Here is a 22,213-nt window from a genome sequence, read left to right on the forward strand (position 1 = left end):
GCACGGCTAAGACTATGCACGTATATTTCCGTTTTGGGATAAACCTCAACATCACGGTGCTAAGTTGGTGGTGCTTTATATATCTGTCTGTCTCCACCGCTCCCAATCTCCTCTCTTCTCCTCCGTCCGTATATTCATTTGTTTATATGATCACGCCTTCTTTTATGAAAGTTCTTTTTTGTTTGATTGTCTGCGCTGGGGGCTGAACGATGAAAAGATGAAGACAGACAACAAGTCCACGCTCACGACGCCGATGCTGATGCTGCGAAGCTATATGGCAGGCACATTCCATCCGTTGTCCGTTGAATGATTCGAGAATCCGACTGGTCTGGCATGACATGTTATCCAATCGGATACACAACAACATTCACAACGCAACAAACACAAAGAAGTCAACCAACCCCCGCGAAGATGGAGAAAGAGATATATAGCACGGATATGCACACAAAACAAACACCACACATCACACGAGCACAAAAAACCACCCATGGATCAGGAACGATTGGAAGACGAAAATAGAAAAGCTTTGAATGGAAGTAGTGGTATCTGATATCTCTCTCTCATCGCCCTCCCGCTCATACATCCACCCCTCCCCCGGGTGTTCAAACTCCGACCCCTCGAATGCAAAAAGGCAAAAAACTCCTCTCTATGACTGGCTCAAGACGCTTCAGCGGCTTCTGGTATTACATCCTCCCTCCGCCCCCCGCCATGGCTTTCTTCGTTCGCACGACGCGCCCCACGATGTATGCATGCGCGCGCTGGACTGTCTGTGTACACTCGATCGATCTGTCTGGTTTTTCGCTGTTTAAGAGTGGATGTGCACCTCGGTGGTGCCGCTACGGTGCCAGGTAGCGAGCAAGACGCCGCAGCGGCCGCACTTGTGCGAGCAGTCCTTGAGCGAGTTCATGAGGTAGGGGATGCAGCCGAGGCAGAGACAGCAGCAGAGGACGCCTGCCCATGCGCTGTGGGTAATCTCGTCAGCATTCCATTCCGTCTTCACTAGCCACATTTGGGGAAAGAGGGTTAGGGGAGGGACAGGCTTACTGTGTGGTGTTTCCGCTCTCGTACGCGACGGTGGTCATGGAGCGCTGGCCGCAGGCAGGGCAGTCAGCGGGCGCGGGTCCGCGACCGAGGTTGGCGATGGGGGTAGCGTTCTGGTAGACCTGGCCGGTCTGCTGCTGGGGAGGCATGCCGGGTTGGCCTGGCTGCTGCTGGTATTGCGCTTGGTCGGCTGGAGGGGCGGCGCCGGGCTGGCCGTAGGGTTGCGGTTGGCCTGGGGGAGGGGATCCTGCGCCGTAGGGCTGCTGGCCGGTGGGCTGGGGGCTCTGGACGCCTGGCTGAGGTTGGCCGTAGACGGGGGCTTGCTGGGTGTATTGCTGCTGCGAGGGATCTTGCTGGCCGTAGACGGGGGGTTGTTGGTGGGCGAGATCGGGGGATTGAGGGTATTGGTTTAGGGGGACTGGGAGTGGATTGGGTTAGTTGGGGGGTTGATATAACTGAGGTATTGGGGGGACATTGTGTGAGCTGAGGGTTTGGGGGAAATTGATTTAAGCCACGTTCTTCAGCCCGTTTGTCTGCAAACGCAGAGCTGAAGCTGGGTTTTCGGTACCTGAAGCATGAGGCGCGCAGACAAAACGCGTGAATTGCTCGTGGGAAACCGGGCTTGAGATGAAATTTGCAAAAAATGACAATTGAGAAAATACATACCACCTTGCTTCTCCATTGTGACGGTTTGTGAATTACTTTGTTAGAAAAGAAGTGGGTATCGTGGTTGTTGTTGAAAGTGTAATTAGATAGTAAAGTCCTGGGACTTATGTAAACAAAGGGACCGACGAAGTGGATGAAGTATCTGGACTTGAGGAACAGTGTTTGAAGCGCAAACTGGGAATCAAAAGAGAAAAAAGGTCAAGAATGAGCAGCGGGCATTGGATTTTAATGAATCACAGAAAGTCAGTCAGCGGGCGAGAAGCACACAGCCATGGCCAAGGGGTTGGTCAGGTTGGGGTGCCAGTGCAAGTGCAAGACCGCAGAAATGTGTAAAGTAGTGTGTACCTGGTTTGGTATGGGTGCACAGCCCACCCATGCCTGCCCTTCCCTGCCCTCTACTGCCAAAGTCTGGTCTACCTATGGCCTATGGTCAGTATAGCTAACGGTAATAGTGAATTGGTCCACCAAAGATCCTCCTCTTCCTGTCTTCTTTTCATGTATTTCCACCTCTTTTCGGTGGGGAGATTGCCAAACGCCAAACGCTTAACCCTCAGCTGAGCCTCCTGCACCAATGAGATTAACACTACGCCGCCACCGAGCAAGACTCAAACACTTCAGCCTCAAATTCTTCTCCCACCGCTGGCCCCATTTCGATACTCGATGCTTAGCCAGTCGACCTGGGGTTTAGGGTTGGACAGGGCAGAGCGAGCCAAGGCTATCACTGCCTGTTGCCGACTAGCCTCTCCCCTGCAGTTATGCTAATATTCCCTTTTGGGGGCCATTATCTGCCTGTGTTGTTCGGGTTCCATAGGCTTTCATGCTGTGGCTGCTCGTATTTATTGGCTTCCAATGCGGATTTTCGCCTCCTTGGCTGTTCTTCGGTTTTCCCATTCCGATCGCGAAGCTTCATGGCAATATTTGGGTACATACAAGTAGGATGTTGGGTACAAATCAGAACTGAAGCGAACCACCTCGTGAGATCAAGACAGCAGAACCCAGAATTGGGGATATTCTCGTTACGAACCATGGTTGCACAATTGATGTTGTTGAATAGAACACGCAGAGCCGGGCTACACTGACGGTCTGTGTGATGATCATCTTAAAATATGGAGCGACTAAAATCCTCCGTGGAAAGGTAGTGCAAGCTGGTATCTACTGTGTATGTACTGCCTGCCTCTGACTGGTCGTAGCTTGCTCCAGGCGCCACTATGCCTGGGTTTCTATTCTTGACAATGTGTCGAGGCAAGGCAAGGCGTCCCTCCCTGTGCCTTTTCTGAAAATGCACATCAATCTGTATCGCGCTTAACCTAGCCTAGCCGAGCAGTGGCGTCGCCTGTTGGACCCCCTTCGAGATGAGATTCGAGACACGGGCTTTGCGCCCTCAGGTCGCGCTGAAAGCAAAGACAGCGCAAGAATACAAGATCCCAGGAGCCTGTCCTCGCTCGATGGGGGAGATCGGGTTTTTTCCCTCCAAAATTGTCAAATGGCGGACATTCTCAAGACATCGAAAAATTCAAGTATTGATGGTGGTGCCACACCCATGATTCCTTAACGAAGACCCAAAGTCCAAGGGTGGAAGTTATCCATCCCGTTTTCGACTCACCGGTCTACCAACGCCCGTTCCTGAAACTTTCAGTATCGGGTATCCATATCGTCAAGATCTGCGTCTTCCTCGTCTTCCTCGGCTGCACGAGCCCCTCCACCTTGCCTAACATCAGACCGCCGCAGCTCTTTCATTTGGGATGCGCTCAGTTCAACAACGGTTGGCGCATACTCGCCCGTCTCGTCGTCCTCGTCTGCGCCGTTCATATCCATCTCCACGCGCTCGCCGTCTTCCAATTCGAGCATGCCGCGCTTCACGTAGGAATCGTCCAGCTCCCAATTGAACTCCTGCTGCAGAAACTCCTGAAGCTCCTCGAATTCCTCTTCAATATCAGACTTCCACTTGCCGTCAAATTCATCGAGGTTCTTCTTGAATCTTCGTAAAAGAGGTTTCAGGAAACCCCCACCGGCCTCGTGCATATCAAACATGCTTGCCTCCATGCTGGCGCAATGCGTGAGCTGCAAACTCAGCGTCTTGAGCAGCTGCAGATACAATTGCGAGCGCTCCCTAATCGCTTGACGAGAGGTAAGTAGTAAGCCTAATAGCCGTTTCCATTGCTCCAAACAAGAGCTGTTGTTCAGCGTCAACACCATGAGAAAGCAGAATTGCAATTCACCCAGAATCTCGAATTCGCGCATGCGCAGATTTGAACCCTGACAATGGTGGTCCACAAGTTCCCCCAGCGCCCATGACCGGTCCTGCGCGGCATCTGTTCGCTCCCTGCCCGTTGCACCTTCTCTCCATGTCCGCTTCAGATCGATTGGGAGGAATTTGAGTTCTTTCTCGGGATTGATTATGCTGTTGCTGGAGTCGAGGCCCGGTATTCTCTCGAGATCCTGGGCGGCAGACGACGAAGAACTTAAACTCCAGTGGTCTGGATTTAGACCACATATCCTCGAGAGCAGGGTCGCATTTATTCTTGATGTTAGGCTGCTCCAATCTGCCGATTCTTCTGCTGCGTCGTCCTCTTCTGACGTTCCGGATGGCACGGTTTGGCGATATGGCGTTAGCGCGTCTTTCCAGATCTGACCCAAGTTTGCCTTCCAACGCATGACGGAGGTCTGCGAAGTCTCGTCCACCAACTCCTCGGTGGCGGGACTCCATTTCTTGATGAAGACCTGTGGTGCTCCACCTCCAGGGGACACGTAGAACCATGCGCCGTGACGGACGGAAAGCGACATATCACTGGAGGCGAAAACAAAGTGCAAGCCTGGTGGGAGGTTTTTCACACCTCGGAATCGCGGGGTCGTGGTGAACGAGAGCAGGTCGATGCCGCCCAAAGCGGATGGAGGCAGATCCAGCAGCAGGACACAATGTGTCTGCGTGGCTGGATCCATCTTGGAGACGTGGAATAACGCCTCGAAAGTTGTGAAGCGTAGAATTTTGAGGGTGGTTGTGGGTTGCCTCGGGAAAAGGGTCTTGGGCTGTATATCATGAGGCGGCAGCGACGGTCAACGGGCAGCTGCAGCACTGTAATAAGAGCTCTATTGAGGCTGGAAGGATGAAGTGTAAACGCCGTGGCAAGAAGAAGATAATAGTAGAAGAAAGTAGAAGAAAATAAAGATGAGAGAGGAAGGAAACGTTAATAATTAGACTGATGGAGAGCTGTAAGGTTGGAAGCTATACATGGCACAGCTTCTGTGCCACTCGAGTAAGTACCCTCAGGTGTCCCAAGTAAAAAGTACCTTAGATGAATAGGTATCTAGGCAGATAGGGAGGGTCGACAACAGTAGAGTTGATGTTGAGAGTAGAAGAAGATCGCAGAACCAAAGAGCAATGACACCAGTACAACAACAAATAACCAAAGGCCGTATCCAAGTGTTAATTAGTGGTGTGGCGGCGCGTGAAGATAGGATCCGTAACCGGTCGCTTGTGCGGGTGAGACGAGGGAAAAGACTAGATGAGAAGGGCGATTGATCTACCAGGCCTCTTCCAGACCTTTCGGATGGATTTTGTTGAAAGCTAAGGGTTAATTAAACAATGGATTACAAGTGCAAGTATTACTTGTGTTAGCGACTAGGTACTGCGGGACATGGCATGGCGATAATAGCAGCGAGATAGAGCCGTGTTGCAGTTGCGTAGCTCTCTCACTCAGACGAGGTAACTGCACTGCGTCTTGTCTTTCGGTTGATGACTGTCAATGTGTATCTAAATGCATCCGCTTCTTCCTTGTCTTGTATCCTGATGGTTAGTCTTGTATCCCAGTCTGCATCTGTACGAGTAAGGATACATCTATCTCGTATGTATTCACTTGTGGGCGGGGAGGGGTGAGCGATGTGTTGGCCCCGCTACGTCTCACTTGGCCTGCATCTTGCTGCACCTGCAAGAAGGTAATTACCTACCTAGGTAGGTAGGTAGGCAGGTAGATAGGTAGAGACTGTGGATGCAATGATGCAAGCAGTAAGACGCAGATGTCCTGTTGATTCGCGAATCAAGAAGCCAGATGGTGAATTAGTTGTCCGAATGAGATGAGATATGAGACGGTGTTTGTGCGAATTGATGATTGCGGCGACAAATCCGCGACATTTCTTTCTAGCTATGCAAAGAAGAGATAAACTATGATAGGAGTGCACGGAAGGATAGGAGGGGAAGACAATGAATAAGTACCTGAGTCGTGAGGTGGATGGTGGGTTGGTGGGTTGGTTGCACTCTTGAGCTTGAACTTGAACGTTAACGGCCCCGCACTTGTTCCGCCCAGGTTGTCCATGCTACACCTACGCATACTGTGTGTGCAGTGTGTACACCTACACCTACACCTACTTATTAACCTTCAACACACTACCCTGTACACTTACCTAACCACGCGTGCCACGATACCCTAATACCATATCTACACTCATCAAGGTACGGGTACGGGTACAGAGCATAGACAGCTACCTCACCCACCATCTCTTCCCCGCCGCCATGGTTGACCGCTCTCGACGTACCCCAGGTCTTTCCTCCCTAACTACCTCCCGCATCTCCTCCTCTCAATATGCCTCCCACGGCGCGTCTCTCCGTAACCAGAATACTCAATCGCTGAGTACCCAACTCTCCGTCTTTCAATCCCTACTCCACAACTTCGCCGTAACCCATGCCAAAGACATCCGTGCGAATCCCGCCTTCCGCGCCGAATTCGCCCGCATGTGCAGTGCAATTGGCGTCGACTTCCTCGCGTCTAGTCACCACAGAGAGAAGGGGAAGGACGGAGATGCAGGCAGCATATGGGCGCAAATGCTCGGCGGTAGCGTCAACGACTTCTACTTCAACCTCGGTGTCCTCATCGTCGAAGAATGTCGCTCTACGCGCGCCGAAAATGGCGGCCTCATATCCGTCTCCGAGGTCAAGAAGCGCATTCAGCGGGGTCGTGGCATCGGTGGTGGTATGGAGGTCTCCGACGACGATATCACACGGGCTGTGGAATCTCTGTCTCCCTTGGGCTCGTGCTTCTCTATAATGAAGCTCGGTCACAGGAGTTTGATACGCAGCGTGCCAAAGGATCTGAACACAGATCAGAGCACAGTCCTTGAAGCCATTCAAGTGCTGGGTTATGTCACCGTCTCCATGCTTCAACTCAACCTTTCTTGGGAGAGGCCAAGAGCAGTTGCAGTGATCGAGGACTTGATGACGGACTCATTGGTTTGGGTTGATACTCAGGCTGGCGAGAACGAGTACTGGAGTCCTGCCTTTATCGGAGCGGCTGGTGTGGGGAATGGATGAACTGAAGCGTCACAATGGCGCATGAGGATCAATATACGTACCAACACACCAACACCCAATACCCCCAGCGGAGAGGAACCAGACGTTGGGTTTCCTGGTATCCTTCCCCACGCATCAGCCACAGCACCTCGGCTTAGTGCGATGCGTGCGTGGGGTGGTACACACACGCGAATGGCAGTTGTGCGCTCATACTGAAGACCAGCATACTGAAGACCAGCATCAACCTACAAGAGTACGAGCAGAACACCAAGGCAGACTGAGCCACGGATGCCGGCACGGCGAGGCGGTTAAGAGGTGCCATGCCTAGTCCTTGGGCCAACGAGCATGATAGAATTCGATGTCATAATGACTGGCGGAAAACCGTAATCTAGAACCGCGTGTATGGCATTTCGGCATTCCAGTGCCGTATTGATGCAAGTTTGCGATCACACAAATTCTGACGTCATATGAAACACGCTACCTTCAGTCAACAAACAGCCATGAATAGCAATTATCTATCAACAGATGTCTGAGCCCACAAATTCTATACAATTTATTGTGCTAAATAGATCAACTTCTTTGAAGGCGACGCACAAAATCCTCCGTTTCATTCATGCCAAGTGTCGAGCCACATCACAAGCTTTTTAAGCTTTGGTGCCAACTTTTCCAACCCGCTCTTGTTTCACTCATTACGGCAATAATCTTCGTCCCATTTCAGTGCTCATCATTGAGACGTGTTGTGATCACCAGCCAATTTGACGATGCAAGGTTTTCAGCCTGTTTGTGGCTTGACGTTTGAGTGGACCACGCAGGGAGGTATGATGTAGTTGTACTCATGTGTGTGACGCTGGATCAAGATCTGTGTTGGTGTCTCACAGTATATATGGGAGTGAACACTGGCTCTGGATAATACTCTCTTTCGATTCAGTATCTAACCAGCCTCAAATTTCTAGCGAGTGAGGTCCCGCTACGTCACCTTTGCACCTGGTGTTTGTTTGTTTATTTGGTTGCAACTCCCCTATATCAGCTTGACAAGTGCACTTCACCTGCGTCACTGTTTCTATAACAAACAGTCCGACACTTCACCAAATCACAAACAAACAACACAGTCTTAACATCGATATCTTCAACATGGGGTTCTTCAATAGGCGTACTGCCCCGGCCGATGCCAACACGGCCACAGCCACTGGCACCCACGAACGCAAGCCTGGTATCTTCAGTCGCAGGGGCGAGAAGACCGCACACCACCACGGCCATCATGGTAGCAATGCTTGGAACTCACGTCCAACCTTTGGCCAATGGATCAAGGCCACTGCTCTGGATATCGTGAGCATGGCTATCTTGGGCGCCATTGGTCTCGGTGTCTACATGGCGGATCCTGCTCCCAGCAGAAGCTTCCCCATCACCTTCCAGGATGGCGAAATTGTCTACCCTGAATTCGCATACCCCCTGCGAAACGAGATCGTCCCCATCTGGGCTGCTGCTCTCATTGCGTTCTTCGTTCCCTTTGCCGTCTTCTTGATCGTGCAGATCCGAGCACGCAGCTTCTGGGATATCAACAACGCCACCATCGGTCTACTTTACTCCCTCATCACAGCTGCTGTTTTCCAGGTGTTTATTAAGTGGCTTATTGGTGGTATGTATATAACGTATAACCTTCACTGATTAGTCTGTCGTTCTAATATGTACATCAGGTCTCCGACCCCACTTCCTCGCTGTCTGCAAGCCAGACTTGTCCAGGGCCAACGTTAATACTGGTGGAAATGTCGCCAACGGCTACCGCCAGATTATGTTCGACCGCAGCGTCTGCACCGGCGACAAAAGTGAGATCAACGATGCCCTCGAGTCTATGCCTTCTGGTCACACCACTGCTGCTTTTGCAGGATTCGTCTTTCTGTATCTGTACCTCAATGCTAAGCTCAAGGTCTTCAGCAACTACCACCCTGCTATGTGGAAGCTGGCCGCCCTTTACGCGCCTCTGCTTGGAGCCTGCCTCATTGCAGGTGCGTTGACCATCGACGAGTACCACAACTGGTATGACTTGGCCGCTGGTGCCACTATCGGTTCCATCATGGCTTTCAGCTCCTATCGCATGGTCTATGCCAGCGTCTGGGATTTCCGATGTAAGTAGATCTGGATTCCTGCTACTGCATCTACAATGCTAACCCACCAAACAGTCAACCACATTCCCCTCCTCCGCACCACTCCCTTCGTCTACGGTGCTGGCCCATCTACCCTCGACGGCTTCCATGACGCTCTCTTCACCCGCAAGGCCGGCTGGGGAACTCACGACGGCAGTGCTTGGGGTGGTGCCCCAGGTGACGCATCGGATGGCCCTCGTGGCACCATGGCGCAGGCCGCTAACGCTGTTACTGGAGCTGCAACTCACGGTGCTGCCAACGGACGTGGTACCCACGGCGGCGTTGTCGGTGTTGGTGGCGAGCACTCAGTCAACCGCAAGCCAGTTGGTGATCACCATGTCGGACATACTCATGGTCATAGCCATGGTCACACCCATCCTGACCAGATGGTCTAAGTGTCTTCACTTTGACCTTTCTCCCACGAAGTAGGGGAGTATTATAAGAGGAGTCAGGAGAAGTAATGTTTACGGGGAGGCGAAGCAAGCCCAACACGTGGACGGAAAAGAAGTCGTCAAGAATTCCACGGGGAGTTTGGGATTATTCATGATAACGATGAGTTTGCATTTGAACGATACCACCTTTTGTTTTCCAGTCACAATTAGTCAGTAATGGTTCGAGGAGCCTTTTTTCTTCCTTGGGCAGGCAGTTATACTGGTTGACCTTTCTGTACAATTATACGATATCAAATAAATGAATTTATAATCTCTGAAACTACCTTCGCCTTGTCTTTCCTTTGCATTGTGAATTCTGCGTCCCTGTTTGGGGTACGTTACTTTCCTTTCGCTCGCTAGTTAGGACCAAAATGAGGGAGGCAATGTGAACTAGATACTGAAAGAAAATCGGCGTTGGAGTGTGTCTATGCGACTTTATAGACTTCTTTCTCGATCGAACTTACTACCCATTCGACTAGGGTAGATGGAGTAAGGGAAAGTGATCATTTATTGGATTCAGATTGCCTTTAAGATGGGTCAGGGTCAGAGGTGTATGGAGGAGTGGGGACTGTGTGGTCCGTGTTGTAGGGTAGGGGTTGGGTGGGGAGTATGTGTATGTATATTTATGTGCATATATAGATATATATATAGATAGATGTGTAGATAGACGTGTAGAGGTAGATAGATAGGTAGGTAGAGAGATATATAGGTAGAGAGATATATAAGTAGAGAGATATGTAGGTAGAGAGATGTGTAGGTAGATAATTCTAAGTTAATTTTCCTCTTCTTTCCACCGTCTACGAAAGGCTTGGAACAGTGTGGGATGTTTTGTAACTATTGTATCTTCTACATGTCATTTATCTGCGTTCAATACTTAGGCAGTTCGCTGGCGTTGGACGAGACTTGTTATTGTATCATTGTAGAACGTACAAATATCCACGTAGAGAAAGACACGATCAACAGCATATGTAACGTAAAAAAAAGATCTTTTATTTCATATTCCTCTCGATTCCAATTCCAATCCATCACTTGTTTCCCATTTTCATGGATGCCACCCCCTTTCATTTACTTTCCTTTTGCCCGGTTGTCATTTCCCATACATACACAGTCTCCCTTTCTCTCCTGCGTTTCCTTCTCAACTACCGTCCAGCCTGCTTCGTATTCGAAGCTAGGTAGGTACCTGCTTAACATGATTCTCATCTTGGGAATAGACACAAAGGAAAAAACAAAACAAAGATGACCAGGTGAGCGTGAACGAAAACAACTGCCCCGTTGTCGGGGACGCTGTGATGGGGATTAAGACACGCATGTACACACACGAGGAGTTTGTTTCATCATCATCGTCTTTCATCTCTTCTCTATTTCGATTCGAGAAAAAAACCCCAAAATGCCAGAAAGAAAAATTGTAAGGGGGGGAAAAACCACACACAGACTCCTGTCAGAGATGCTAGCCGATCTCTTAAGCCTGGATAGCACGTCCGAGAGCACCGCCGGTGAACTGCTGGTTCCTTCCGCCACGACCGCCGCCGCCCCTGGCGCCGCCTCCACGACCCCTGCCTCCGCGTCCGCCACGGCCGCCTTGGTGGCCTTGTCGCTCGAAGGCGTTGCTTGTGCCTGCTGTGCGCTGCTCGAGGGTCTTCTCGTTGGACTCGATGAGGCCGGATGCCTTGTCGCTGAGGCTGAGTGCCAGACTCTGCAGGCGAGACAGCTCGACGCCCTTGCGGAAGATGATGGCCGACCTGACTTGGTCGAGGGCGGCGGCGAGCTCTTCGTGCGAGATCATCTTGCTGACGATGGCTTGCACCTTGCGGACGGGGAGCTCGAACATGTCGGCGAGCGTCTCGAGGGCGAGGGTGTCATAGAAGGGTGCGTAGGTGAAGAGGTAGGTTCGCAGACCTTCTTCTTGGATCTGGGAGGAGAGCATCTCCTTGATCTTGGCAGAGTCGACCATCAGGTCCCAGATCTTGATGGAGTTAATGAAGTCGGCCGACTTCCTCCACTCACCCGCAGAGAGGGCCTTGGAGGCTTGCATCACGTGGTCGCGAGTGTTCTCTGGGGGTCCGGTGAAGATCTGGCGCTCATGGTACTCTAAGAGACGGCGGTAGGTCTTGCTGATGACGCGTTTCCGGATGTCGGGAGAAGAGCCGATCTGGGCGAGGAGAGGGATCTCGAGAAGCATGGAGCAGGTGAGGTAGACACACTCAAGAAGCTCGAGGTTGATGTGCATGTGGAAGGGAAGCTGGCGCTGGCGCTCGAGGCGTTCCTGCTCGGGCGAAATCTGGGAGTATCGCTGCATCTGAAGACCTTGGGCGAGGAGTTCCTTCTGCCTGTTGCTACCACAGATCTCCTGGAGCGAGGTCTGGGCCTCGTAGACGAGACCAGAGCGGAAAGCGCAGAGACCAACCTGGACGAGAGCACGGTTGAAGAGGATCTGAGTGTTAACGTCGAAGTTGCTGATGGTCTCTTGCAAGTGAGACATGAGCATCATGTCACGAGCCTTGTAGTACTGGTCGTGGAGTGCGAGGAAGTAGATCTGGCACAGCATTGCTCGTGCACGGATGATGCCCTCGCTGTGACCGAAGAGATATGTGCAGAGAGTCTGGACAAAGGAAGTGGGCTCGGTGGATTCGGAGCGTGGGGTGATATCGGAGTTGAGGCTAGCTGGGAGGGCCTTCCATGTGTTGGCTTCAAGGATCTCCACAACTTGGGATGGCTATTACAGTTAGCATTGAACAGGCTGGTTCTTGTTGGTGCGTCAATTCATACCTTGAAGTAGACGTGCTCCAATCGTCGCATCACGATCCGGTTGAGGGAATCTTGCGAGTACTCAAGCTTCTCATTCTTCTTGAGAGTCTCTGCGTACGCCAATGTGCGCACCAAAATGGTGTAAAGGTAGCCCTCGTCTGTCAACCGCTCGACGTACTCGGCAGTGTGAGGATCAATGTGTTGTAGGGATCGAGTAAGTTCGTCGTCAAGTCTTTCGACGTATGATACGATGCTGCCAGGGACGCGGAAGGTCTCGCCGGGTGTGATGGTGGGGAGCTTCTCGTCATCCTCCCACTCCTCGGCATTGTCAACAACGACAATCTCCTTGGAGTTCTCTAGCAGCTGAAGGAGCTTCTCGAATTCCGAGGCCGCACTGTGATGATGTGTTAATTACCATGCTGGGTCTAAGCAAAGAGATAGATCTACTTACAGCTTCCACTGTTCCTGAGCCATCTGGGATCCGGTACCAGAAGTCAAGTCGAATCGTGTCGAGATGACCGTAAGGAGAACTCGGACCTTTTGGTAGTCGTTTATGGCAACCTCGAAGAGTTTCTCAAGTGTTCGGATGTGCTCCGTTCTGTCGGCGTTTTTACGTCCTCTCTGTTCGACGATTGATCGAAGATGCTTGAGAATGCTCTCAGGAGTATACTGAACAGCCCTTCCGGAACGGACCTCAATGAAATCACCCTCATCATCCGCCTGGACAGCGTTGATTGGGATGCTAGTGTCGGACTTCTTGGGCTTCTTAACCGCGGGCTTGTCCTCAACTTCCTCGACCATGAATGCGTCCTCATCGGCCTTGTACGCATCGATGTCCTTGGCATAGTCCTTGTTGTTCTTCCGGATCTTCTGGCGAACGGCATTCAGACCTCGGGTGTTGATGGCGTTCATCTTCTTCGGGGTGACCTTCTGCTTCTCGATGGTCTCGGTAACGGTACCCTCAAGATCAGCGACAGCCTTGATGTACGGCTTTGGCACCTTTCCATCGTTCTGCTTGATCAAGTTGGGGATAAGACGCTGCAACTTGTCGTACTCTGCGTTCTGTTAGCCTCGCTCCGCGACCCCACTCCCCACTGCCCGATCTCCAAGATTTCCATGGTGTAAACTCACCAGTTGAAACGGCGGCCCAGTCGTTAATCTTCAACACGTTGTTCATAGCGCCGATTGTGTTGTTCAACTCTTCGAATCGCTTGTCCTTTGCGCTCTTCAAGCTCTTCACCCGGTCCTCGTCATCACTCTCCTCGCTCTCGCTGGCATCCCTCAAGAAACGATTTGCACCGGTCTCAGAGCCAGACGAGTCAGAGTCGTCGTCATCCGAGTCCTCCTCAGACTCCTCTTCGGATTCCTCCTCCTGGGATTCCTCCTCCTCGCTGTAAAGCTCCTCCTCCGAGGACTCCTCGCTGGAGCTGTCGCTGGCGGTGAAAAAGCGGGACATCTTGGGCGATTTTTCGTAACGTACGGCCGGGACTGGCAACGAAAAATTAGATACTGTCTCGCGGGCGGGGCGACCTCTGGGGCGATTAACGCTGGGGGGTTTGTGAGGGTGGGAGGGCTTTTGTAAGTTTCCTGCAAAAGCGAAAAGTACCGTGGGGCGCGACTCGCCTTTGTGGTATTGGGAATTTTGGCCTTGGCGTTGAAAGTGGGATGCGAGGCACGTGGACCCACATATGTTGCTCTTTGGTCACGTGCAGTAGCCTTTCACTACTACCCGACCTATCATACCAGGAATTCAGCACCCAATTGTCGCGACAGGGCGTTCATTTGGAATTTATGTATCTACCAAGGCTGCGGGTTACAATCTATGTTACTTCGATTCAACTAAGTTGTTTTCCTAATCGTTGAATACTACAAGTATTCTCCCAAATCCTTTGGGTTGGTGTGACGCATCTCGTCAGGCAGAAAAATGCCAATTACCTTTCTCGTCCTGTCCTACATGGTCATTCATGTGAGAGTCCATGACTCATCGACATTCGAGTGAGATAGCTTCGTATCACAACTTGGCATGAGCAACATCTAGGCCGTCGTCTGTCGCCGCAGACGCGATTGGAAAAGATTTATACGAATGCTATAAAGTTACAAGCCACCCCGCGATCATTGAACAGAGCCCTAAGCTGCCTCCCTTTGCGTCGCACGCAGTGGAATACTTACACTCCGCGTGCGGTTGCGTGCTCCACCCAACAACCTTACAGCGCATACAATTTGACCGCGCGGCGCGTACTGCTGACTTAATCTTGTTCTCAACATGGTGGGCTACTGCCACGTTACTTCTGTGCACCATAGCCAGCTATCGTCGCCGTTTTGTTGCGGAAACAATAATGTAACAACAGACTGCATGTCTCCGACTCTTCTCGCTAAGCGTCTTGGGGGTGGTATTAAAAAATATGCAATCTGATACCGGTTGTGTTCATCCTTCCTTCTGGCCAGCAGCAGCCTGGATATGATTCATTGTACGCATGCGGGAAGAAACTATCAATCCGTAATTGACGCCGGAATAAGGGGGATGGGGATTGGCCGTTGCATGTCAGCCGTTGAAGCGGTCGGTGCGATGGCTTTCAGCACCGACAGCTGATGGGGAAGATTATCCAAAAAAGAATCTACCACTTCATTGCCAATGGTTGGACTGGTTCATAAACCCTTCCTCGAGCGTTCGATCTTCAAGGGTCCTGATGAAGTCTCGCTGACCTCTACCTTGCTGGTTGCCAGCCCTGGATCCTCGCCGCCTTGCATTTGCACTCTCTGGCGCGCCGTCAGGAGGTGGGGGGTAGTATGCAGGAGAAGGCTGTAATCGAATCGGAGCGTTCGGGTCCAGGTGACTGATTACTCTCTGCAATGCGGGGGGAATACCCGATGGTTGTTGATCCATGGTGGATGCTCGCTGTCGCCCTGCACGGGTAGTAGCTTGAGCATACAGGTTCTGAGGTTGATTGTATTGGCGTCCTTGTTGTTGCTGCATCATGTTCATCTGCTGACCGTAGCCCGGCTGTGCTGGATACGGTGGAGGGGCACCTTGGTGATTCGGACTGTACATGTTGTTGTACATGTTTGGCGTTTGAGCATGCTGACCTTGAGAAGCTGCATATGGGTTCATTTGCATATTCGCATAAGCAGCATTCTGAGCTTGCACCTGTGCTTGTTGCTGGGCAACGGCTTGTTGTTGCGCTTGTGCGCGCTGCTTGCTCATTCCCTCGAAGCGCTGCTGTTCTTGTACACCGGGCGCAGGAGATCTGTTGGAACCGGAGCGCATGGTCATGGGGGGCACGAAAGGACCAGTGTACTTTTGTTGGGTGATAAAGGGATGCATCTTTGCTTGGCTGGGCGTCCATCGTTCTAGCGGATTCAGGTTCAACAGACCTTGGGCAAAATCGATAAAGGATGTCCGATTGGCCATTTCTATTTGACATTAGTGACAGTCTTCCTGTCTTTCGGCTTTTGACTTACCTCGTTCGATCTCTGCCGGTTTCATGTTCTTCCTCGGCATGGGATAATTCTTGATGATATCAGGCAGCGTCGTTGCGGAGAAATACTTCTTGCTCGGTTGCTCCTTCGTTCCATGCTCACGCGAGTACTGTTCCATGCTCTTCAACCGGTAGGTCCGTCGGCCGTATTCATCAGCATCCTTGTTGAAAAACTCTCCAGACTGCTTTCCCATTTCCAGCATCCACGATGGTGGAAGACCGAGCATTTCGGTGATTCTGGAAACCTGGTTATATTCGGACGAACCGGGGAACAAGGGTAGTCCTAAGAATAATTCGACAACAATGCAGCCTAGTGACCACATGTCGATTGCCGCAGAATAACTACATCACGTCAGCTAAACCCTCAGATGTTGGAATATAATGTTGACATACGGAAGTCCCAATAAGACCTCGGGCGACCGGTAGAATCTGGATTGGATATACGTGTAAACGGTCTGGCGTTCGTCACATGCTGAACCAAAATCGATGATCTTGATAATCGGACTCTCTAAGCTGTTCCTGAATCAGTGACTGGAATTGAAGATGCCATGCATTGTATCTTACTTCTTGAGGAGAATGTTCTCAGGCTTGAGATCGCAATGTATCAATTTTGCCTTGCCTAACAGTGCAAGCCCATTGATCAACTGCTGTGCAAAGACTCGAACTAACGTTGTTGACAGCCCTCGGAACTGGTTCTGCTTGATAAGTTCGTACAAGTTCACGCTAAGAAGCTCGAACACTAGGCAGAGATGCTGCCTGTGGATGAATGTATCCTTGAGTCTTAACAAATGGTGATCGTCGTTCTTGTCCATTTGCTTGTTCAACTGTGGAATAAATTAGAGACGTCTTGCAACAAGGGAGGCAAAACGCACCAAATCCAGAACCGAAACCTCCATCATACTTTGGTTGAAGTATGCAGTCCTGTTCTTGATGACCTTCACAGCGACGACTTCTTGCGTTTTCAAGTTTTGACACTTGACAACCTGTCCAAAGGTACCTTGACCAAGAACGTCCAAAATCAAATACCGGTTCTTGTGTCCCGACTCCTCAGACCCCAAGATGTCGTTCACGTATAAGATGTAATCGCTGTCTTCGTTGTCGTACCCGTCGTTCTTGACACCCTTGCTTGGCTTTGTAAGGACTCGGCGTGGATTTCGAGTGGACTCATATTTGAAGCTCGGGTTGCATATCCTGTACGTGGAAGGCAAGTGTGTCGTTAGCGCTTGAAGCGGCTATGCTTGAGAATTAGAGTTCATTCAATTGTGTTAATACAATCCTGTAGAAACTCACACTTATGAATCCACCATCGGGGGCAGCACGGCGGAACGGTGGCTGGAGATTGATCTTGGGCACCAAATCTGCAGTGTTGGTGCATTTCTCAAATTTGGGCACCAATCCGCGCCCAATTAAAGGCAATTGAGGGGGATTTGGATTTGGGGCTCGAGGGGATCTGGCCTCTCGATTATAAACGGCATTGAGCTGTGCAGTTGCGCTCTGCGGGTAGAAAGTCTCCGGGCTCATAGTCGATTGGAGAGGGGGAAGCTGAGGTGCGTGGGGTCGCGAAGCTGAAGAAGAATCATGTTAGAAATACGGCGCTAACCGTGGATCACAACAAAATTGGGTTTGGCTTACCGGGAGGCGAATAATAACTATTTGGCGGTGACATGTATGGGTTATTCTTGGAGGGGCTCTGCCTGTTGCTCTGGGTTTGGGGATTGAAGCTTGTGTAGCTTTGCCCACCTTGTTGGGTACTTCCACTGTATGGTGACGTCGGCGACAAATTCATGGGCGAATACCTTCGCGCAGCTGCGCTCTCTTCCTGCTGCAATAATTGCTGCGAATGCCGATGTTGGTGGTTTGCGCGGGATGCGCTATATTTGGGCTTGTTGAAAGGATCGGCGTCTTCCATGGGTACGTCACCGTCAACATCGTTAAATTCGGGTCCCCGACTCTGCGAACCAGCAGGGGATGCGAGGGCCATTGATCCTGATCTGGATGGCACTGAAGGTGTCGCATACGGGTCTTGCTTGTTTTGCTGGGGGAGGGTTGGGTCCCTCTGCGGGTGTTGGGGGGTGGTCATTTGTTGCGGAGTGTACCGTGATTGGCGGTTCGGGGCCGGTGATTCGTTGTAGTTAGACCACTGCTGTTCCATAGCGCGGGAGAGAGCGTAGGAAGAGTGTATCGTTGAAGCAAAAGAGAGCGATATAGGTACGCAGCCTGTTCAGCTGGTCGGTTGGTCAGGTCAATACGCGGTGGGCATTCCGAGATTGCGCCGCTTGCTGCTGGTGTTGACGAGGGCGAGTTCGAGTTCGAGGCACGCTGTGAGCCTGAGACTAGGAAGGATGGGAACGAGAAGGATACGTCGCGACGATAACTACGGACAAGCGTTGTGTGAGTGTGCTTTCGAGATCGACGAATGTGGTCGGGAGTTTAGGGTAATGCGTGCGTGCGTGCGTGCGTGGAGAGGGGCTGACCTCATATACGAGGCTGCGACGGCGACAACGACGGCGGACGATGAGGTCGAAGGGGGTGTAAGGTGCTGGCGACAGTAGCAGACGTCGAAGCCAGCTACGCGGCAGCAATGAACAGCGGTGCTGGCCGCTAGGGGAGGAGGTGAGGTGAGGTTGTAGAGTAAGGAAAATTGTCACAACATGAAGGATATCGGCCTGGATGAGGGAGCGCGCATGGCTTGGCAGTCCTCTACTAGAATTGTTGGCAGAGGATGTCCAAATCCAGGTCCAACACCACCATCCATCATCCGTCAACCAGCATTCCAGCATCCCAGCATCGGGAGGACCAGTTAGAATAAGGCTACCAATGACTGTCATTTATTCCCTTTTTATCATTTCCAATTGAATTATCAAGTTACCAACAGCAATTCGAAGGACAGCACTGCTGTAGCAGCAACAACTGTCACCGAATGACACGTATCTCTAAGCGCGCACATTCGGATCTACCAGAGACGAAGTAGAGTCCAACTATTAGGAATCTTGATGTCAAGGCAGTTGAATCATACCATTCCACCAGGGGATATGTCTGGTTCAGGGCAATAGTATCGATTCTATTGTTGCTCGCTCCATCCTCTGCTCTCGGCCTGCTACCTAGCACTCCTAGGTAACTAGCAGAGAACCTGGGGAAAGGAACACGGACTAATCACACACGAGCGCAAGCCCAATCTTGCGCCATTGGGCGTCGTTGGTCTGAAAATCCCCATCAAGTGCCTGTACCACAGCGATCAATCAGGCACTTCGTACGCAGTGCCATCGTGCTGCCTTAATTTCCCCCAATGATGCCAAACAAATATGGGCGGCAACATCGAGTACTAAGTGCGGCGTACGTACATCCATTGTGCAGTTTGTACATGTGACACTCGTACGGAGTACATACTGTCTTGCTGGTAATCACCGCGTCTGTGCTGGAGCGAGTCAATTCACGGTGCCCATTTCCGGCTTTAAATATTGTCTTATGAAACCACCCGCTGTCGCGCTGTGCTCGCATAGGCAAGTGTTTCAGCCCACTCGAGGCCCAACCGGCTAGTCAACCAATCCTGCACCCAAAGAAAGGAATGTCGCTCACTCAAGAATGAAAACCTAATGTTACATGGCTGCTTCGAGTTCGGCTTTGTCTGCTCTTCTGTTGATGAAACATCCTACCTAAACAAGGTCACCGGCATGGCACTCATTAATGGAACAATTCTTAAGTATTACGGATGGAGTATGTACCAAAGAGAAGGCAAAATGTCTACTGACACGGCTCTTATGCCGAGAGGCTGTCCCCCTTACTGGAAATGCATTATCAATTCGCCCCGCCACCCCAGCCACACCTTCAAGGTATGGGCAACAAATACGAGACGTTGTGCGGCTGACGCATCAAGCGCACAAACTGCTTTCAATCCTCCATCAATCCTCATCAGGCATCTAACCACGAAGTTCTTCGTAGCTGATTCCGTTGGTGGCCTCCCACTTTGAACCTTTCTCAAAGATGGACTTAACGATCTCTCCTCCCCTGGATGCCAAGACAGACAAAAGCGTGTCGCTCAACTAAAGCAACTGTATCAGTATGTGGCGACCGCCCGAGAAGGGATTGATTCACTTACGCCATGTGTTTTCTCATTGCAACCCTGCAGCCAAATTCCGGCATCTTCACTGACCTTCTTCTCTACGAAGTTGACGCGGTAATCGCGCTGGACACTCCACTTCGTATCAGCAAGTTCTCCGCCTGGTAGAAGGTGTCGAGCATCCTTAAGGAGCGTCTCATGGAGATCGCGCTGGTATCCGGTAGCGACAAACACTGCATCGAAGTCCTCAATTTCGGTTCTCTCGCGGTCGTTGGGAATGTTGGAAAAGTAGAGTGGGCTCTGGTCACGAATCTCAAGACGGACTCCGTCCTTGATTACTGGAGAGGCCTGGACGTCTGTCACCAGACGGTAGGGCATGATCCTGTGAGGCCATTGCTCTTCTGCTTTACCGTTACCAAATTGAATGCGTTGGGTGTAGAGTGTCTCGTAGAGGCGCTCTAGCAATCCTAGGCGGACAACACCATAGTTGGTGGCCTTGTCTTCCCTAAGGGAAACCGCTCGTAGGCCTGGCTCACGAGCGTATGTGCAGTCAACTCTTTCGGGGTTAAAGATCTCATTCACGCTGTTTGGAACTGTTAGTAAATGCTCTGATTGGGGACGACCGGTGTTCCTTACAAAGGTGAATCATCACTGGGACGAAGTGCGCCTTGCTTGATCAACAGGCGTGTTCGCGAGTTGGGGTAGTTCGAGTGCAAATAGTCGAAGATCTCGGCCGCACTCTGTCCGTTTCCAATAACGGCAACTCGGTATGGGTATTGGGGATCATTGAGCAGCTTAGGCGCTATGTTGGCGAACTGAGATGAATGGATGATCTTTGGGTGGTTGCTGGGGAACGGCTTAGGCATGTTTGCACGACCGCCTCCGGCGATAACAACATGCCTAGTACGTCGAGATTCAATGTTTCCGGTCTGCCTGTTCCGAGACGAAACAACGAACGAAGTGACTTCACCACTGGCAGATTTCTCCGGCATGACCTTGACGACCTCTTGATCGTACTGCACAACCTCGTCGAACCAACCAGCACACCAGCGCATATAGTCCTCATACTCGATTCTTGCCGGCAAGAATGTGTTCAAGTTTGTGAACTCGACCAGCCTGTCTTTCTGAAAGAGATAGTTGATGAAAGTGAATTCACTTCTTGGGTTCCGCATGGTCGCCATGTCCTTCATGAAAGAGATCTGCATCTTAGCACCAGGAAGCAACATTCCTGCGTGCCATGCGAACTTGCTTTGTCGCTCGAGGAAAGCGACCTTTGGTTTTCTGTTTTGCAAGATGGGGATATCGAGAGTGGGGTCATTTCCCTCCAAAGCATCATGCAGAGCCACAGCAATGACGAGAGATGCAGGGCCAAAGCCCACGCATACTAAGTCATGCAACTCATCGGTGGGGGTATATCGCAGATGTGATCGGTTCTCATTCTCAAGTTCTGGTAGTTGATGCTGGGCCAAACTATCGGCATTGAAACCGTTGAAACTTTGCTGGACAGCTGGAGACTGCTCGTTCTCAGACATGGGAATTTCAGCGTGAGGAGCCATGATTTTTGGAGTGGGAAGATGGGAATTCCTCGAAAAATGGTCCTGAATTTATCGACGTTGGAAACCGCGTAATCAGAATTAACTGGCTCGCTGTTTGCTCACTACTGGTGCCGCTATGCCGAAAGTGGTACTCCAAGTACTCTCGCGAAGTAGGCAGGACGACCAAACTATTGCGTGACGGGAAAGGACAAGGCGGATTGTAATCGGAGATGTGGAAAGGTCCGGGTGCTCGTCCGCTGAAGTACGAGGATAGGCTGGGCTATGAAATGCGCTCGTCAGTGGCTATCATTAGATTTGGGCGAATTCACAGGTGTGAATGATGTGCGTCATCATCCACACCCTAGGCCGCGCGACTTGGGATTGGATCGAGCATTTCCGTGGGGTTGGTGAGAAATATGCTTACCCTATATTTTGTTGAAAATACTAGGCGTTTCTTCACGGACAGACAGTAACCACTGCGGAGAGAAGGTTTATGGTATAGGAGTGGGCGGCGAAAAAAACAATATCATGAATTGCGGGAATGATGCTGCCGCCCGCTCATTATATCAACTAGATGGCATCAGAAGACCCTGACATCTGTGGCTAAACTACATGTGTCCCACATTGGTCAAGACACCGACTATGTACGGTACTTGCGCCTTCGCAGCATGAGAGGAAGAAAAATCTCATCATAGCTGCCCCGGTGCTAACTGCCTCAGGGTAGAGGTGGTTCGATCATCGTCCCCAGCAAGGTGAAGCCTCCATGACGGGCCGTCCTCTTAGCAGGCGGGATGGCCTGGAGCCAGCACGATCAAGGGTTGGCAAGATTATCTTCGGATC

At 51.2% G+C, this 22,213-nt stretch overlaps 8 protein-coding genes across 8 annotated transcripts; 3 read left to right on the plus strand and 5 right to left on the minus strand.

Annotated features, from left to right (window-relative positions):
• Positions 1 to 805: 805 nt before the first annotated feature.
• Positions 806 to 1,723, minus strand: BU24DRAFT_459312 (uncharacterized protein; the record flags this gene model as incomplete). The annotated part of the gene is made up of 3 exons (XM_033531717.1): positions 806 to 962; positions 1,045 to 1,459; positions 1,708 to 1,723. The coding sequence occupies 3 exons, from the start codon at positions 1,721 to 1,723 to the stop codon at positions 806 to 808; spliced, it is 588 nt and encodes a 195-aa protein (XP_033388006.1).
• A 1,382-nt stretch (positions 1,724 to 3,105) lies between these two features.
• Positions 3,106 to 5,125, minus strand: BU24DRAFT_419284 (uncharacterized protein). The gene has a single exon (XM_033527179.1). It carries the CDS (start codon positions 4,645 to 4,647, stop codon positions 3,340 to 3,342), a length of 1,308 nt encoding a protein of 435 aa, XP_033388007.1. The 5' UTR covers positions 4,648 to 5,125; the 3' UTR covers positions 3,106 to 3,339.
• Positions 5,126 to 6,214: 1,089 nt separating this feature from the next.
• Positions 6,215 to 7,009, plus strand: BU24DRAFT_341686 (vacuolar-sorting protein SNF8; the record flags this gene model as incomplete). The annotated part of the gene is made up of 1 exon (XM_033523284.1): positions 6,215 to 7,009. One exon carries the CDS (start codon positions 6,215 to 6,217, stop codon positions 7,007 to 7,009), a length of 795 nt encoding a protein of 264 aa, XP_033388008.1.
• A 944-nt stretch (positions 7,010 to 7,953) lies between these two features.
• BU24DRAFT_124781 (acid phosphatase/Vanadium-dependent haloperoxidase) lies at positions 7,954 to 9,628 on the plus strand. Its single transcript, XM_033520937.1, has 3 exons — positions 7,954 to 8,624; positions 8,683 to 9,111; positions 9,166 to 9,628. The coding sequence occupies exons 1-3, from the start codon at positions 8,120 to 8,122 to the stop codon at positions 9,522 to 9,524; spliced, it is 1,293 nt and encodes a 430-aa protein (XP_033388009.1). The 5' UTR covers positions 7,954 to 8,119; the 3' UTR covers positions 9,525 to 9,628.
• Positions 9,629 to 10,325: 697 nt separating this feature from the next.
• Positions 10,326 to 10,909, plus strand: BU24DRAFT_124873 (uncharacterized protein). The gene has a single exon (XM_033520939.1). The coding sequence runs from the start codon at positions 10,384 to 10,386 to the stop codon at positions 10,798 to 10,800; it is 417 nt and encodes a 138-aa protein (XP_033388010.1). The 5' UTR covers positions 10,326 to 10,383; the 3' UTR covers positions 10,801 to 10,909.
• On the minus strand, positions 10,527 to 13,929 carry BU24DRAFT_419286 (uncharacterized protein). Its single transcript, XM_033527180.1, has 4 exons — positions 13,437 to 13,929; positions 12,757 to 13,360; positions 12,327 to 12,699; positions 10,527 to 12,273 (listed from the first exon to the last, which is right to left on the minus strand). The coding sequence occupies exons 1-4, from the start codon at positions 13,759 to 13,761 to the stop codon at positions 11,020 to 11,022; spliced, it is 2,556 nt and encodes an 851-aa protein (XP_033388011.1). The 5' UTR covers positions 13,762 to 13,929; the 3' UTR covers positions 10,527 to 11,019.
• Positions 13,930 to 14,766: 837 nt separating this feature from the next.
• BU24DRAFT_124869 (kinase-like protein) lies at positions 14,767 to 18,023 on the minus strand. The gene is made up of 7 exons (XM_033520938.1): positions 17,414 to 18,023; positions 17,072 to 17,346; positions 16,654 to 17,013; positions 16,346 to 16,605; positions 16,175 to 16,294; positions 15,765 to 16,123; positions 14,767 to 15,716 (listed from the first exon to the last, which is right to left on the minus strand). Exons 1-7 carry the CDS (start codon positions 17,931 to 17,933, stop codon positions 14,929 to 14,931), a joined length of 2,682 nt encoding a protein of 893 aa, XP_033388012.1. The 5' UTR covers positions 17,934 to 18,023; the 3' UTR covers positions 14,767 to 14,928.
• Positions 18,024 to 19,698: 1,675 nt separating this feature from the next.
• BU24DRAFT_431388 (uncharacterized protein) lies at positions 19,699 to 21,394 on the minus strand (the record flags this gene model as incomplete). Its single annotated transcript, XM_033529866.1, has 3 exons — positions 19,699 to 19,821; positions 19,878 to 20,421; positions 20,475 to 21,394. 3 exons carry the CDS (start codon positions 21,392 to 21,394, stop codon positions 19,699 to 19,701), a joined length of 1,587 nt encoding a protein of 528 aa, XP_033388013.1.
• Positions 21,395 to 22,213: the final 819 nt, after the last annotated feature.

This window comes from Aaosphaeria arxii (genome assembly GCF_010015735.1).
Source record: "Aaosphaeria arxii CBS 175.79 unplaced genomic scaffold BU24scaffold_2, whole genome shotgun sequence".
Classification (NCBI taxonomy): Eukaryota; Fungi; Ascomycota; class Dothideomycetes; order Pleosporales; genus Aaosphaeria; species Aaosphaeria arxii.